Below are 15,109 nucleotides of genomic sequence, written 5' to 3' on the forward strand. Positions count from 1 at the left end.
ATCTATGAGTCTGATTCCACTGTCATCCTGCATTCTGTTACAGGGCTCGGTACTACTACAACAGTGTCACAGATGACTCAGATTATTAAAGCTGAAAAGGGCTTTAGAAATCATCTGATTCACCTTCCTCATTTCACAAAGAGGGCTCTGAGGCTCAGAAAGGTGATGTATCTTGCCCACAAGGCAAAGAGCTACTTCACAGCAGATCCAAAAGGAGAACTTAGGTCTCCAGAACCCCAGTCTGGAGCCCTCTCCACTGTTTAGGGGACGGGAGGGAGGCTAGCATGTCAAGGCTGAGAAGGACCCTGGAGTCACAAACATCAGAGGTGGGACCTAGGAAACTATGCAAAGAAATAGCCACGTAGCATCCCAAGCCCTGTGAACTGACATCAGCAGAGGCAGGCAACTGATAAAGGCTGTCAATTATAGCAAAACTGTCCCACAGTAAAGGAGAAAAGTAGATGATTCAATCAGCTGTTACCTATATAAACCAAAAAATTCCAGGTATACCCTGAAAAGCAAAGAATTATTTTGTGATTAAAATAAACAAACATTTATTGAAAGTTTGCTAGGCATTTACTGTATCGCAGTAAATATTGAGTGTTTGTTTCCTCAATAATTTTGTCACTTACTCGAGGTAAGAAAAACATTTTACATTGAGATCCAATATGCTTATTCATATAAGTGCAAAAAAAAAAAAGAAAAAGAAAAAACCCCCAAACAATAGTTTTGGGGAAAATACTTATCCTTACTCTACATGATAAAGAACAAATATAATAAACTGAATATCAAATATGATTTTATGAACATTTAATAGAACACAAATTTAAAATGTCAAAATAAATGATAATGAAATAAATTCCAAAATAACAAACAAACAAACAAAATACTCGTGAAAACCTATTATATTCATTTCGTGACCAACTAGAGATGGTTCCATACACGGTTTTAAAAAGTATGGTATAAATCAAACAGCATGAATGAGCTCCTAGTTAGAAAGACTTTTAGAAATCTGGGAGATTTATTAGCTATCTGATGTTGGGTACATCACTTCACCTACCACTCCATTTAACAGGCCCGAGTTTCCATTTCTTGACTTATAAAATGGTACTAATCATTCAACCCTACAGGGTAGTGGAGGGCTATAAAATAGTTCTATATTTCCTGGGTTCTAAGATGGTCATTTCCTTACATTTAAAAATATCAGGGATGTTTCAGATGTCACTTAGTAATAATCTAAGTGTATATTATCTGTGGCTATGCTCTCATATGAAGAGAAAGCTTACGGTCCACAAAAGCTAAAATATTTACTATCTGGCTCTATACATAAAAAAGTTTGCTAACTTCTGATCTCAGAGAAGAAAATTGAAGAAAGAACCAAGAATAGGAGAGACAAGGTAGAAGGAAAGATTAGGAAAATATTAACTGAGGTGCCTTCAAGTGGTAAGATAATATTTGTTAGGTGAGGAAGCGTGTAAGTAGAGAAGAGGCCCAGAAATAATAAACTTAAATCAAGCTCAATGTTAGCAAAAGTTTAAGGGCATAAATGCTACTTAAGGCTAAAAGCGGAAGTCAAGAATGTATTTCTCTATGGCCCAGCAATCCCACTACTGGGCATATACCCTGAGAAAACCATAATTCAAAAAGAGACATGTACCACAATGTTCACTGCAGCTCTATTTACAAGAGCCAGGACATGGAAGCAACCTGAGTGTCCATCGACAGATGAATGGATAAAGAAGATGTGGCACATATATACAATGGAATATTAGCCATAAAAAGAAACGAAACTGAGTTATTTGTAGTGAGGTGGATGGACCTAGAGTCTGTCATACAGAGTGAAGTAAGTCAGAAAGAGAAAAACAAATACCGTATGCTAACACATATATATGGAATCTAAAAAAAAAAAAAAAAAAAGGTTCTGATGAACCTAGGGGCAGGACAGGAATAAAGATGCAGATGTAGAGAATGGACTAGAGGACACAGGGAGGGGGAAGGGTAAGCTGGGACGAAGTGAGAGAGTGGCATGGACATATATACACTACCAAATGTAAAATAGACAGCTAGTGGGAAGCAGCTGCATCACACTGGGAGATCAGCTCGGTGCTGTGTAACCACCTAGAGGGGTGGGATAGGGAGGGTGGGAGGGAGATGCAAGAGGGAGGGGATATGGGGATACATGTATACGTACAGCTGATGCACTTTGTTATACAGCAGAAACTAACTCAACATAGTAAAGCAATTATACTCCAATAAAGATGTTAAAAAAATTTTTTTAATAAAAAGAAGAAGAATGTATTTCTCCCCCAAGATTACAAAGTAAAAATGTTTCATCTTAGGAACTGCAGTTAAAGAAAAGCACATATAATTAAGAGACAGCCTCTTTTACAAACTGAATGTAACAATAATTGGATTTAATTTGGTTATGGTTATTGATTTACATGTTTATTACAGAAACATCTTTGAGACCATAAAGAATATTATAAAAAAATATTCAAATTAAAAAAAATAAATCTATGTGTGTAGAATTAACGTGGAAGCTCTTCCTCTTCTCCTAAAAAGCTGCTGTTAAATGGATGACACTCTAGAATAGAGTACATGTTGATTACATGCGCTAGATTACCAAAAAAAGGCACTGTGAACCCCATGTTTCTTTTGAGCCCAGGAGGGTTGCTTTTCTTTTAAGTATATAAAGCTCTGGAGAAAGGAGTCTGCAGTGGACAAAAAGGAGCTCAGAATAGGTTTTCTGACAGCTCATTATACTTCTCTGGTGCCAGTAGCCTCGGCCTCATTTAATGGGGGTGATGTAATTACTTCGCCCAACTCCCTAACAGTAGTAGAGAAAACCTCAGCCTACAATTCACACAAACCGAAAAAAGACTAAGAATCAAAAAAGTCATTTATTCTAGATTAACCCTTGTCAAAAATTTCCTTTAATTTATAAAAGAAATAAAATTGAAAAGGTAAATCTATAAGATGATGTATGTGCAAAGCTTATTTGGCGTTGGATTCTCCAAACAGAAACTGAAATGACATAAGCGAAGAAGCAGTCACTTATTCACCATCCATAATAAGGATGCTGGGTAGCAGAAATGACAGCAACTAGGGGGAGCGAAGTAGCCACCAGGCAGGCAGGCGGACTTTTCATGCTTTTATCTCCTTTCCGATAAACGTTTCCTGGCACAAGCATTCTTTAACTGTGTTATACCTTTCTATGAAACAAACAGTACTATTTTTGTCTTAAAACCACTATCCTATTTCATCACAAATTACACATTCTAGGGTATACCAACCCTTCAAACACCTGGGCCGTCTGATCGGGATTCAGGATCAGACAACTGTGGTATCTCCTGAGAACGGCCACAATGCAGACACACAGTCCCGTTGTGTAACTTCCTGCCAGGCTGGAGGATTTCAGGAGCAGTTCGGCTTCCACAACACTCAGTTCATTCAGGAGCTACAATGGGAGAAAAGATCGAAGAAAAATGTAGCTGCCAAAACAAATAGGAAAGACGTTTATTTTTACAAACCACGGATATATTGAGTCATTCTAAAACTACTTGATCTCCTTCCTTGTCCCGCCCCAGGAACATGCACATAAACAACGACAGTCTCAGCACCCCAATGAATTAACTGGTTTTTATTTTTAATACTTTATCAAATTATAGAGTTTTCCTTCTGTCTGGGCATCACGGTCAATGCAATCGAGAGGTACCCAATACTGAAACAGTTATCAAAATTTTACGGTGGTCCAAAGTTCTGGACTGGATAATTTCAGAGAAGAACATCCCCACCTCTGACTTTTTGTCCACTTGCCCCTCCTTTTCAGTAAATGGAAGTTATTTATCATCATTTTCTTATTATTAACAAAGCTAACACCTCCAATAGAATAAGTAAAAGAAACCAAGTTTTATGTCTACTCACTAGTGACATAACAAATGAACTCAAGTATGTGTATAAGAAAAATAGTGGAACAAATTAATAATGTTTCATATTTTTTGCTCTTCCCTAAAATATACTTTACTATAAATAGCAAACTTTCACCTTTCCCTAAGCAAAAAACAAAAGACAAACAAGAAATACCCTCAAAGCTCTCACGTTTTAAAGTGACTATTACTATATTTTAGCACAAATTATAATTATTTAGTTGAAAATTATGAACACAGATGCCATTAAAATGCTAGTTGAAAATGCTAGCTGAGTACTGTTGACTCAGAATGTTTCAACTATTCAAAAATGCACTGGGTGGCTCATTTTAAACTGTACAATGCCTAGTAGGTTTGCCTTCTGCAAAAAGAGAGAAGCAGGATCCCTTTGACACCTGTATTGCAAAGTCAATGAGGCCATTGATATTCAGTGCTGGCTCCATGAGATCAAAGATGAGCTGAATATGGTGAGCCAATGGGAGATGGTACGATGTTCCTGATGCAAAGCTTGTGATTTGTTCCAGCACATTGTTAGAGATCTGTGCCAAAAAAAAAAAAAAAGTGAAAGTAATCATAAGACCGACAGTCCAAATAACTTTTATTTATTAAATTACTTCAATTGTGTAGGTAAGAAACGTGAATTTATACGTGATTCTATTTAGAAGTTGAAACATACTTCTACAGAAGACAAAACCATGTACAAATGCAATAATATCCTTAAAACAACTATAATTTGAAGAAATAAGCTGAGTTGTCATTCAGATCTACACCCAACTCTCCTAAAGGCAGAACAACAATAAATGCTAATTAATTTCCAGATGACATCTATTTGACTATCAATGGATTTGTAAAACAAAAGAGATTTGGTTTCTTCTCAATGGCATAGTAATTTTTCTTCAGTCATCAACAGATTTCTCCCTTATCGATAGCAATGTAGGACTAAAATGTAATAAGTACTACATTATAGATTATTTTATATAGTGTTGACTATTATCATATGGTAAAAATATTTCCATGATAAAAATTAATTCCTCTGAAGAAGGCAACCTGACACTTAAAACTGAACTGCTTGATAGTTTAAGACGCTTCCAAATATGTTTAAAAAATGTATTTATAATTTTTTAAATTATATTAAAGTATAGCCAAAAACATATATTGCATGAAAAAGATTTTTAAGGAAATATCCCAAATGCATAATAAAACAGCTTTAATGGCTACCTGAGATGTCACTTGATGTTGATCAAAATATGAAAGGAGTTGAAGTTTTGTGAACACAGTCTCCAGTGTTGGAAATGCCTCCTGTTTGCTCTTCCTGGCTTTCTGTCCTTCATCTCCAACTAAATAAACACACAGTAGGTACATTATTTTCCATTTAATTGAAGCTCTTGACTTTAATGGATACTTTTTATTGAAGTATAACATACGAATGGAAAATTGTACAAACTTACTGAATTTCTACAAAATGAATTTATGTAATGAAACTCAAATCACAAAATCACGTACCAAAGCTCCAGAAGCCCCCTCAGGTTCCCTCCAGTCACTTCTCCCTCCTCAGAGAACCAAGATCCTGACCTCTGATGGCTTGGATTAGTACTGCTCACTTTGGAACTTTATACAAATGGAATCGTATGATACGTACTTTTTACATCTGGCATCTTTCACTCAAAATTATGCTTCTGAGATTGATTCATACTGTTGAGGTAATTTTATTTTTTTTCTAAAAATTAACAATTCTTGGGACTTCCCTGGTGGCGCAGTGGTTAAGAATCCGCCTGCCAATGCAGGGGACGCAGGTTCGATCCCTGGTCCAGGAAGATCCCACATGCCACGGAGCAACTAAGCCCGTGCACCACAACTACTGAGCTCAAAGAGTAGCCCCACTTGGCGCAACTAGAGAAAGCCCACGCACAGCAACGAAGACCCAACGCAGCCATACGTACATAAAATTATAAAAAAAAAACCAAAAAACAATTCTCACTTATGTACTATATCTAAACTTTTGGCTATTAATGAGAAGTCCCTCTATAAACGTTTCTTACCCACTGACTTTTAAAATACGATATCAACAATGAATGGGGGAAAAAAAATCACCGAGGCTCACATTGATATAATAGGAAAAACTTCACTGGCATTTTCTTAGGAGATTCCCAAACAGTTTAGTATGTAAAAAAGGAAATTTACACAATTCCTAACTTTTTTAGGGATAGAAAGGAATTAAATGTCTCCACCTTAATGGAAAAGTGCTACCTTTATCAATTTAGTATAAAGAAGTTTGAAGAAAATATCAATAAGAAATACTATAAACATTGCTTATTCCAGAGGGACTCTTGCTCTTAACAGCTCTAAGGATAAGATCCAGAAATAATTAGGTCCTATTTTAAAATATTTTTAATATATGTATTTACAAACACAAATCTAAAAACAAAAAGGAAATGTTGGATTATACGATCTCCACGAAAGATCAGATCATTTCCAACACTATGATTCTAAGCAGTCAAAGGCTACTGAGAAAAAAGCCCTCTTACTCACATCATCTTATTTGGGAAAGTTTAATTTGGGGAACAGAGCTCACTTTACTGATTTTTCTATTAAAGATTCAAGAAGGATTTCACTAAACTCAAAAGGCTTTGCTAATGGCAAATGGAATGGATTTAGAAAATAACAAGAAAGGAGACTTCTCTTTCAACAATAAGCAATTGTGGTTTATAGATAGGCAAAAGACAAGCAAAAAACCCAGGCTGTTGTTTCCTAAGACAAACAAACTTAGAATTAAAAGGTGCTGAGTAACATAAGGTACAAGATTGTGTGTCACTTTTGTCAAATATCACCAAATGTAACACAAATAATAAGAAAGGAGTTCATGAAACCTACTTGTTTTTCAGCATCTATTCTCAAAGGTACAAGTGGCATTTTGCCTTCAATACAGCTGTTTGCATGTCATGAGCATGTGTAAAATATCCAAGTTTTGAATTTTTCATTTACTAACATCATTAGTCCAAGGCTGAAAACTTACACCAATAGTCTTGGGTACCATGAGCTTTGGAAGTGAAGATAATATATTTATTCAGTCCTTCCTGGGACCAAAACCAAGTCTGTTACCAAGAAAAGTAACAGACTGGAGGACGTGGACCCAGCACAAGAACTCACAAATATCTCTTTTTTTGGTTTGTCTATATTAATAGGCTCTGTTTACTTACACATAGCTAACTTCTCAAGACCTCTTATAAAAAAAGATGCAATTGACTCTTGGCAATTTACATTCACTTTGAGAGAAAAATTTAAGAAATTAGTGGTGGTTCTCAAAGGAATATTTTAATGACATTTACACAGATAACAGTATAGTCATAATTCATAGATTTTCATCTGTTTTATGTCAATTTGCTTTCATAATATATATTATTGCTCTCTTGTTGCTTAATTTTGATTTTCCTTTTTTTCTTTTTTTTTTTTAAATCTCTAATCCTGGAAGTTCTGACTTTTATTGGTATGGTAAAACTTCATTAATGTTTTGAAAATTTACACCCAAAGGTGACTAGTCAATGTAAATGTAAAATGAGATTTGAACATGTTCAACTGGAAATGTCATTTCCGCTTTAGATTATAAATCTCCCCCCGCCCCCAGGCAAGGTCCGGTTGCTCTGAGAGCACTCCTAATGAGTTCCTCAAAATCATGTTTTTATGTGTAGCCAGAAATCAAATACATGCTAAGACAACTTCTGTTTTCCTGCCTCACCAGCCTCTTTATCAGAAGGCAGCTCACCACATCCCAAATTAACAAACGTATTTCTGGTTGAGGAGTTTTATCTAAAACGTGGGAAAGACAAAAATCCCCACAGAAGATGACCCTCTCCTCAGGGGTACATCTAGTACTGTACCGGATACCTCAAAAATTAGCGTGGAACAACAATGATTTTCTCCTGGTGAGTTCACGAGCAAGAACTGCCTATTTAAGAGACTGGTACAAAGATAGAACAGACAATAGTCTAGCATTTTAAAAAACTTCATAAAGGAAGGAAGTAGACTCAGCAGAAAAGGATACCGTGTTGCTTCCTTCCCCGTCCCACCCCTCTCAGCGTCCCCAAACCAAACATTCCACAGGACCTGAAAAGACTCTCTAAAAGTAATTTAGGCAAAAGCCCATATTACTGACCCTTCTAAAGGACACAGTGTCCATCCCATTCCCAAATATACAAAAAGTAGCTTCAAATATACTTTGCTAGCTAGTTGCAGGGCTTTGGGATTCAGCCCATTTCCTCTTTTCTCTAACAGAGAAAACAGCAAAACAACAGATCAACAGTTTTTTTAGAGCAGTTCTTTACCCCTCCCCAATCTCAATAATGACAACAGTGTTTCATTTCCCTTCCACAACCTCATGGCGCCTGTGTAGCACTAACTCTTTAAGAGGCCACAGAAGTGAGTTAGGGAATGTGATGCAAATAACACGAAGGTAGCCTTCCCACTGTGTTCTAAGACATCAGGCACCCAAAACACACATTCAGACTAAAAACACTTCGCCCTGCCCTCGTACCTTGTTTCTGCACCTGCACCCTTACTGATGGAGAGGAAAGAGAGCTATTTGCAATAGTTATATCTGTCCTTTTCTGTGGGAAAGATCTAGTGTGGGCAAGCTCTAGTAATTCATCCAGTTAAAGTCCTAAAGACTGGTCCCCTGTGGAGAGGTTCGTAAAACAGTATTTATTTTGTACTGAACAAGACAGCAGGGTTCCTAGAGGTGGTTTATGCCCTGTGTAGGAAGCGTGCTGTTCGCACAGGGAAAATCCAAACTTTTTTTCCCCATTATATTATTTAAGTAACAGAGAGATAAATACCAGTGGTGGTAGTGGAGTATACATAATGATAGCATACTTTAAATCGTATGACTGTCTAATAAAATAAAGAAACTTTGAAGAGTAATTAGGCAAACGTGACGTGGATAATTACAAAGTTCCAATTATGTTATATGGTGACATAATACAAAGGCATAACTTCACTGTAAGAGCTATGTAAAAAGCTTGGTGACAGAGCATCCCAAGTAAAGGCATTATGGAGTAAAGACCCAGTTTTCTTTTTACTTGAAATCGTTTGGAGACGTGGGTAGCCTCCCCTACCTACTGCAATTATTCTTCTGAATAACGTAAGAAAAGATCGGCCACTACTATGCCATGATTTTTAATCATCATGTAAATATGAGTACCCAGAGCCAACTATAAGCTTGAAAAAGGATGGAACTGGGGGAATGGACCTCTTCCAGCCTAAGGGTTTTCCAACTCATTCTTCAATACTTTATGTATGACTGCTGTGGAAAATTTGGGAAATACGAAAAGAAGAGGAATATTCTGAATAACGTAAGAAAAGATCGGCCACTACTATGCCATGATTTTTAATCATCATGTAAATATGAGTACCCAGAGCCAACTATAAGCTTGAAAAAGGATGGAACTGGGGGAATGGACCTCTTCCAGCCTAAGGGTTTTCCAACTCATTCTTCAATACTTTATGTATGACTGCTGTGGAAAATTTGGGAAATACGAAAAGAAGAGGAGCAAATGAAATCACCTCTATCTATCTAGAGAAGGTGCTATTTTCATGCAAGCATTACTATAAATGGGACCAAGGCCTTAAAATTTCAATGTGCTTATTCATATTTCAACGTGACAGTCATTCGGGGGAGGAAACCCTCTGCTGACAGTGCCATGTACGACTGTGATAAAGACCGTGCTGAGGGGAAGACAAACGACAGCACAATGGGGGCAAACGCATTAGGGCTCTTTACCCCCGGTCTCTGTGGTGCTCTTCTTATTTAGGATTTTCAAAATATCTTTGGTAATTTTCTTCAACTGATGCCTCGCTTCTTCACGCTCTTTGCCCACTCCATAAAGAAGGATTGTGCGCTGGTTATACTCATGACTTGAAGATTCATCCTGAAAAACAGAAAATGCATTCTGAAACCCCTGTTTAAAGGATGGGGTTCGTGGACATGATATGCGCTGACCACAGCAGCTCCATGCTGGCTCGTGCGGTGGTGGCATCCCGCCCACCTTTCAATTCACCTCAACCTCCACTGGCAACACCCTTGTTTTTCCAGTTTGGAACTTGCTAAAGTAAAAAAAAAAAAAAAGTGCCAACTGACCTGAAGTCTTAATAGAAGCAGTTGATGTGGGCGTACCTTACAGAGTAAGTTTTGACTCTTGATTGTTTAAAATTTAACATGGTATTAATTTCACATCCTATTACATACTATCTAGTTTAAATTTTTCCTTATGGAAAATGTTATTTCTTAGCAAGCTCAGTTTTCTACATGCATTAAACATCATTAAACATTTTATATTTAGAAAAAAGAGGATCCTCAAGTACTTTTATTACAAAAAAAATTCCATTTACTTCCAATATGACTGCGTAAGACACATGTGTATTTCTTTCCAAATGGAAAACGACAGACAGCATGGGTCTCATTAGGTGTGAGGAAAATAGCTGGAAATGCAAACACGTTCTGACACTACCTTCCTCTTCTGGACCACCTTCCCACACCTGCCCCACAGACACAGTGAATTCAAGCACTATTTTTCTCACAAGGGAAAGGAAATTACTTAGTCACACCATCACAAAAACAAACACACCGCTAAACACATTCTTTAGCCAGAGTTAAAGAGTCCAGGATGTATCCTCTCTTATGCCTGGTTTTGAATTTTTCTATCTAAATTTCTCTCTTGGATCCTATACTCTTCCATTTTCTTAGTGAAATTCCTAGCTCTACGTTTCAGTTCATCTCCTTTTCTTACCATTTGTACATGTTTGCCCATGCGAGGTACTTACTCTCCCTAACAGTATCTATCCCTAAGGAGCTCACGTGCGAAAAGTTTTGTCCCAGGGAAAACAAACTGCACTGTGTGCACGTAAATTAGTAATGGCTGCAAAAAAGAGCAAAGTCCTTGTGACCTGGAGAACGACAATGTTCAATTTGGAGTACTCCACGTGTGTACTCTGCACAAAGTAGCATTTTGCTTCTTTAGCCTTGAAGTAAGAGCCTGTTTCTTCTCAGTTTCTGTCACTGTTCTCTCAGTCTCTTTTTGTCATGCTGTCTTTCTCTCTCCTGCCCGCATTCAAAGCACCACTTCTTGCACCGGTTCCTTTGTTTTATAACATTCTATCAGAAATATACATTTGCATACTCTGCCAATCTATCTTGCTACCAAGTCCCCCGATAATTAATAGTTCAGGTTGTTCAAACCGAGTAAGTCTTTTCTAGAAGCTGTTATTTAATAACTTGAGTTTCAAAATCTCCTCCGAAGTTTCAAAAGGCAGACCTAACCACAGGACAAAGTTGACATAGGTAGTGATTGCTATATCTCAGTGACCTGAGCTACTTTGTCAATCTCCAATTTTTGTTGTCATCACACAGTATTACTGATATACTTCCTGGTGGGGTGTGTACATATAGGCAAGCCCTATAAAGGGGACAGAAGGGCGATGAGGAAACTGCACAAAACTCAGATGTCAGTCATGTGCCCTGTCATGTCATGTGACATGTGATTGTTTTCAGTTAAGGCACCTGTCAAATGGTTCTAATGTAAACCTGTTGGGTGAGGGGTGATGGAAAGATGTTAGCAACAGCTGTTTATAGAGTACCTACCTACAGCAAGACAAGATACTAAGAACTCTGAGAAAATGCAAGGATGAATGTTCCCTGATTTAAGGAGTACAGCTTCAGTATCATAGAGATAGCACCTGCAGCATTCGAACCCCAAACAGGGATGGTGACGGAAGGTATCCTGGAAAGACCCATGTGTTCTATGAACACGGGGTACTGTGGCTTCATATTGGCCCAATAACAACCCGAGCTCAGGGTAAGAGAGAGCTGTGCCTGCGTCCAGGGTGTGTCACCTGCCAACGCCATGGCCCAAGATAATGAGCCTTTCTGAGCCTCAGATTCTTCCTCTGAAAAACAGTTAACACTACATACCTTATAAGGTTTTGGTGAGAGTGGGGATCTGTCTGTAAAATGCTTAGTGGCATATCAGACACAGCACCCCCTGCTGTCCATTGATACTACTGCACCTCCACGCCTGCCCTGCAGGCACCCCACAGCCACGCTGTGCTGCATTGCTCAACATTTCCCGAAGGTGCCGGGCACTTCCTTCCTTTGCTGGTCTCCTCCCGCCACCTGAAATACTCTCAACAGCCTCAAGTGCACGTGTGGAAATGCTATGCATGATGACAGCGTCAGGTCCCTCCCTCTGTCAACTCACTTTAGCGAAAGCCCTCACTGCAGAGGGAGGTGTGCGGACAAGCGACTTTGGAGCATTTATCGCTGTGTAATTCACCTATTTTCTAGGTATCTGTTTAATGTCTGTCTTCCTCACTAGACCATTCACATTTATATTTTCCTTAATGGCACTGACTAGGCACTTAATATTTGTTGAATGCATGAAATAATGAGTAAACAAGTGGATTAATGAAGAAACATGTGACTAAAAGAATAGGGCAGGGATGAAGAAAAAAAAAAAACTAGTTTAGTAGGAAACTTAACCTGATAACTAAGTGTTTAAAAAAACTGAAGAGGAAAAATGAAAGGCAGAGAGAAGTTTAGACCAAAAAAGTCTGTAGGGTGTAAACTAGGTCTTAGTGGTGGGAATAAAAAATAAGAAGCAAAATCAAGAGGTATCTGAGGAAGTTAGGAAAGGATCAGGCATCTGAGTGAATGTGCATCTCACTGGATTTCAAGACGAACTCACTAGATACAATTTGTTGGGGTCCGGGCGGGGACGGGGAAGGAGTAGGTTATAAGGGGGGAGCTCATAAATTCACCGTTAGGTGAGAGGAATTCAAGGGGTAGGTGGAAATGTATTACAAATGTCTAGTAGGTGGTTTGACGGCAGGTCTAATGCAGAAGTGACAGCTTACGGATAAGAGCACTATGTAACTGGAAGGCATTCAAAACCTCCATGTTCTCTTTGGGCAGGGGTTGGGAGGGAAAACAGCTGCAATAGTGAAGGGGATAAATAAACCATCAAATGATGGACACACACTCTCCATAGTTAATAAATAAGCAGACAAGTCAAGGTCACAAAAGCGAGGGAAGGGACAGTTAGCAACAGGGGTCATCAACAGTGTTGAATACAGTTAAGAAATCACAATGGGGCTTCCCTGGTGGCGCAGTGGTTGAGAGTCCGCCTGCCGATGCAGGGGACGCGGGTTCGTGCCCCGGTCCGGGAAGATCCCACATGCCGCGGAGCGGCTGGGCCCGTGAGCCATGGCCGCTGAGCCTGCACGTCCGGAGCCTGTGCTCCGCAACGGGAGAGGCCACAACAGTGAGAGGCTCGTGTACCGCAAAAACAAAAAACAAAAAAAACCAAACAAACAAAAAAAGAAAACCACATGTGTGAACCTCAAAAGAGAAGTTTCTCTAGAGTGGTAGGGGCAGAAGGTAGGAAACAGGAGGTTTAAGTAAGAGCAGATGGTGAAATGGTGAAGGTGTGGGAAGTAAACCACACTTACTAGTAGTTGGGTATAAAGAACAATGGCTTGAGAGAAAAGTGATCATTGTATTAGGATAACCAATGACAAACTGGTTTCAAAGCTATGCTTCAAATGAGTCTCCATAAAGGAAATCCGGACTGGAGGGCAGATAACTGACAAAGGAGATGGGTAACAGTGACCTCTTGTCTGGATTAACTTCAAAAGACCAGGACATCTTTCCACTTAACCACAGACAAAAAAGAAAATTGGTGAAAATACAGGGAAATCTGGAGGTGAAGAAGTGAGGAACTTGAAGATGCTTGTATTAGTTCATTGGCTCTGTTATGTTCAGGGAATTGGGCCAGAAGCAAAGCAAAGCCATGAGGTGAGAGTAAGGGGATGGAATTAAAAAGCAAGAGAAGCCTGCAGTTAGCTGGGCGGGGTGGTGGGGGGAACCACCGGTCAACCTCCATATGGGGCATGACGACTGTGTTTCTGACAGTTAACATTTTTCAGGGAAACCGTGAGAGCCGTTACTCGTCTTCAAAGAGGAAAGGCAAACACGTTTTCAAAGCAACTCTTTTTCAATAGCCTACAAGATTGGTTTACATCAATTTTTTGTGCATGTAGAAAATGCACAAGTCTTTAAATAGCAACTTATACATGAGAATAAGGTCAATCTCAGAAAATGGACCAAATGTATCCAAAGGTATCAATGAGTTCTCCTCTTTAAACTAGGTATTAAAACACCCTCAAGTTGCATAGTTGTAAAGATCAGTACCAAAGAATTATTCTCTTGTTGATACCCTGAAGGACACGTTTGTGGGGTGGAGAAAGAATCCATAGGAGAGTCCGTGGAAGTCTAGCTAACCCCTTTCACGCTAGCCCCCTGCTGTCCTTGGGTTAAACAGGTCACCCCCCTCCCCGAGTTCTGAACATCTCATCCTCCAGATCAATCACTTTCTTTCTTCAGATAATATCTCACACTCACACTTAATCGATCTTTTAAAAACTTAGGAGGATGCACATCCAAAAACTCTAGAAGGATTGTTGTACCACAGAAATTAAAAGATGTCTCTTGAGCCAGATGTCCTGAAAAGGGAAAACTTGGAGTTAACTGAAGGCTGATATTAGTCATCTTCATTTCTTTAAAATGAGTGATTAGAAATGTTGCCAAAACGTGTGTGTGTGTTCACAAGGATGCCATAATGGTGGTGAGATTATCAGAGCCATGTACTCTCCTTTCCCCTCCAATCATTATTTCTTTCAGCTGAAGCTTTCAATGTACCACGTTATTCTGTTTAGAATAAAATAAATTCAAATCAGTGTTACAGCAGTAATAAGCCTTGGGCTGGTGGGGGGCGGGGGGAGATGGGCGTGCACACTGTGGAGAGGCTGTGTGAAAGGAACAAGGAGATCAGTAGCTTCTCAGTATAAATACACCTGGTCTGGAGTAACTCTTTCTAATTCAAGAAAATCGGAGACTCCTTTACTTAGATTTGTGAAGGAAAGCTTTGTTCAAAAATAGCTTATAGTCCCCAGTGTGGCCAAAATGAGGCCTTTATCCAACGAACTCAGAGCATCCTAGGAGCGTAACGGCCGTCAAGCAGTTTAACGGTATATACTAGTCCTCTACTTTCAAGCGGAACACTCAAGACAAGGCTGACAAATAACTGCATCACCAGAGGTAGTATTCTTTTCTTGCTAAATACCGCAATGCCCAAGAC

The 15,109-nt window shown here is 38.9% G+C and overlaps 1 protein-coding gene across 1 annotated transcript in view; it reads right to left on the reverse strand.

Annotated features, from left to right (window-relative positions):
- MED12L (mediator complex subunit 12L) overlaps nucleotides 1-15,109 on the reverse strand; it is a 327,428-nt gene that overhangs the window by 69,409 nt on the left and 242,910 nt on the right. Inside the window, exons 18-21 of the mRNA XM_060297523.1 lie at nucleotides 9,700-9,847; nucleotides 5,145-5,263; nucleotides 4,322-4,465; nucleotides 3,294-3,457 (exon numbers count right to left, since the gene is read on the reverse strand). Of these exons, the coding sequence (XP_060153506.1) occupies nucleotides 3,294-3,457; nucleotides 4,322-4,465; nucleotides 5,145-5,263; nucleotides 9,700-9,847 (575 nt within the window). The remainder of the gene's footprint in view (nucleotides 1-3,293; nucleotides 3,458-4,321; nucleotides 4,466-5,144; nucleotides 5,264-9,699; nucleotides 9,848-15,109) is intronic.

Source organism: Globicephala melas, chromosome 4 (assembly GCF_963455315.2).
Source record: "Globicephala melas chromosome 4, mGloMel1.2, whole genome shotgun sequence".
NCBI classification, from domain to species: Eukaryota; Metazoa; Chordata; class Mammalia; order Artiodactyla; family Delphinidae; genus Globicephala; species Globicephala melas.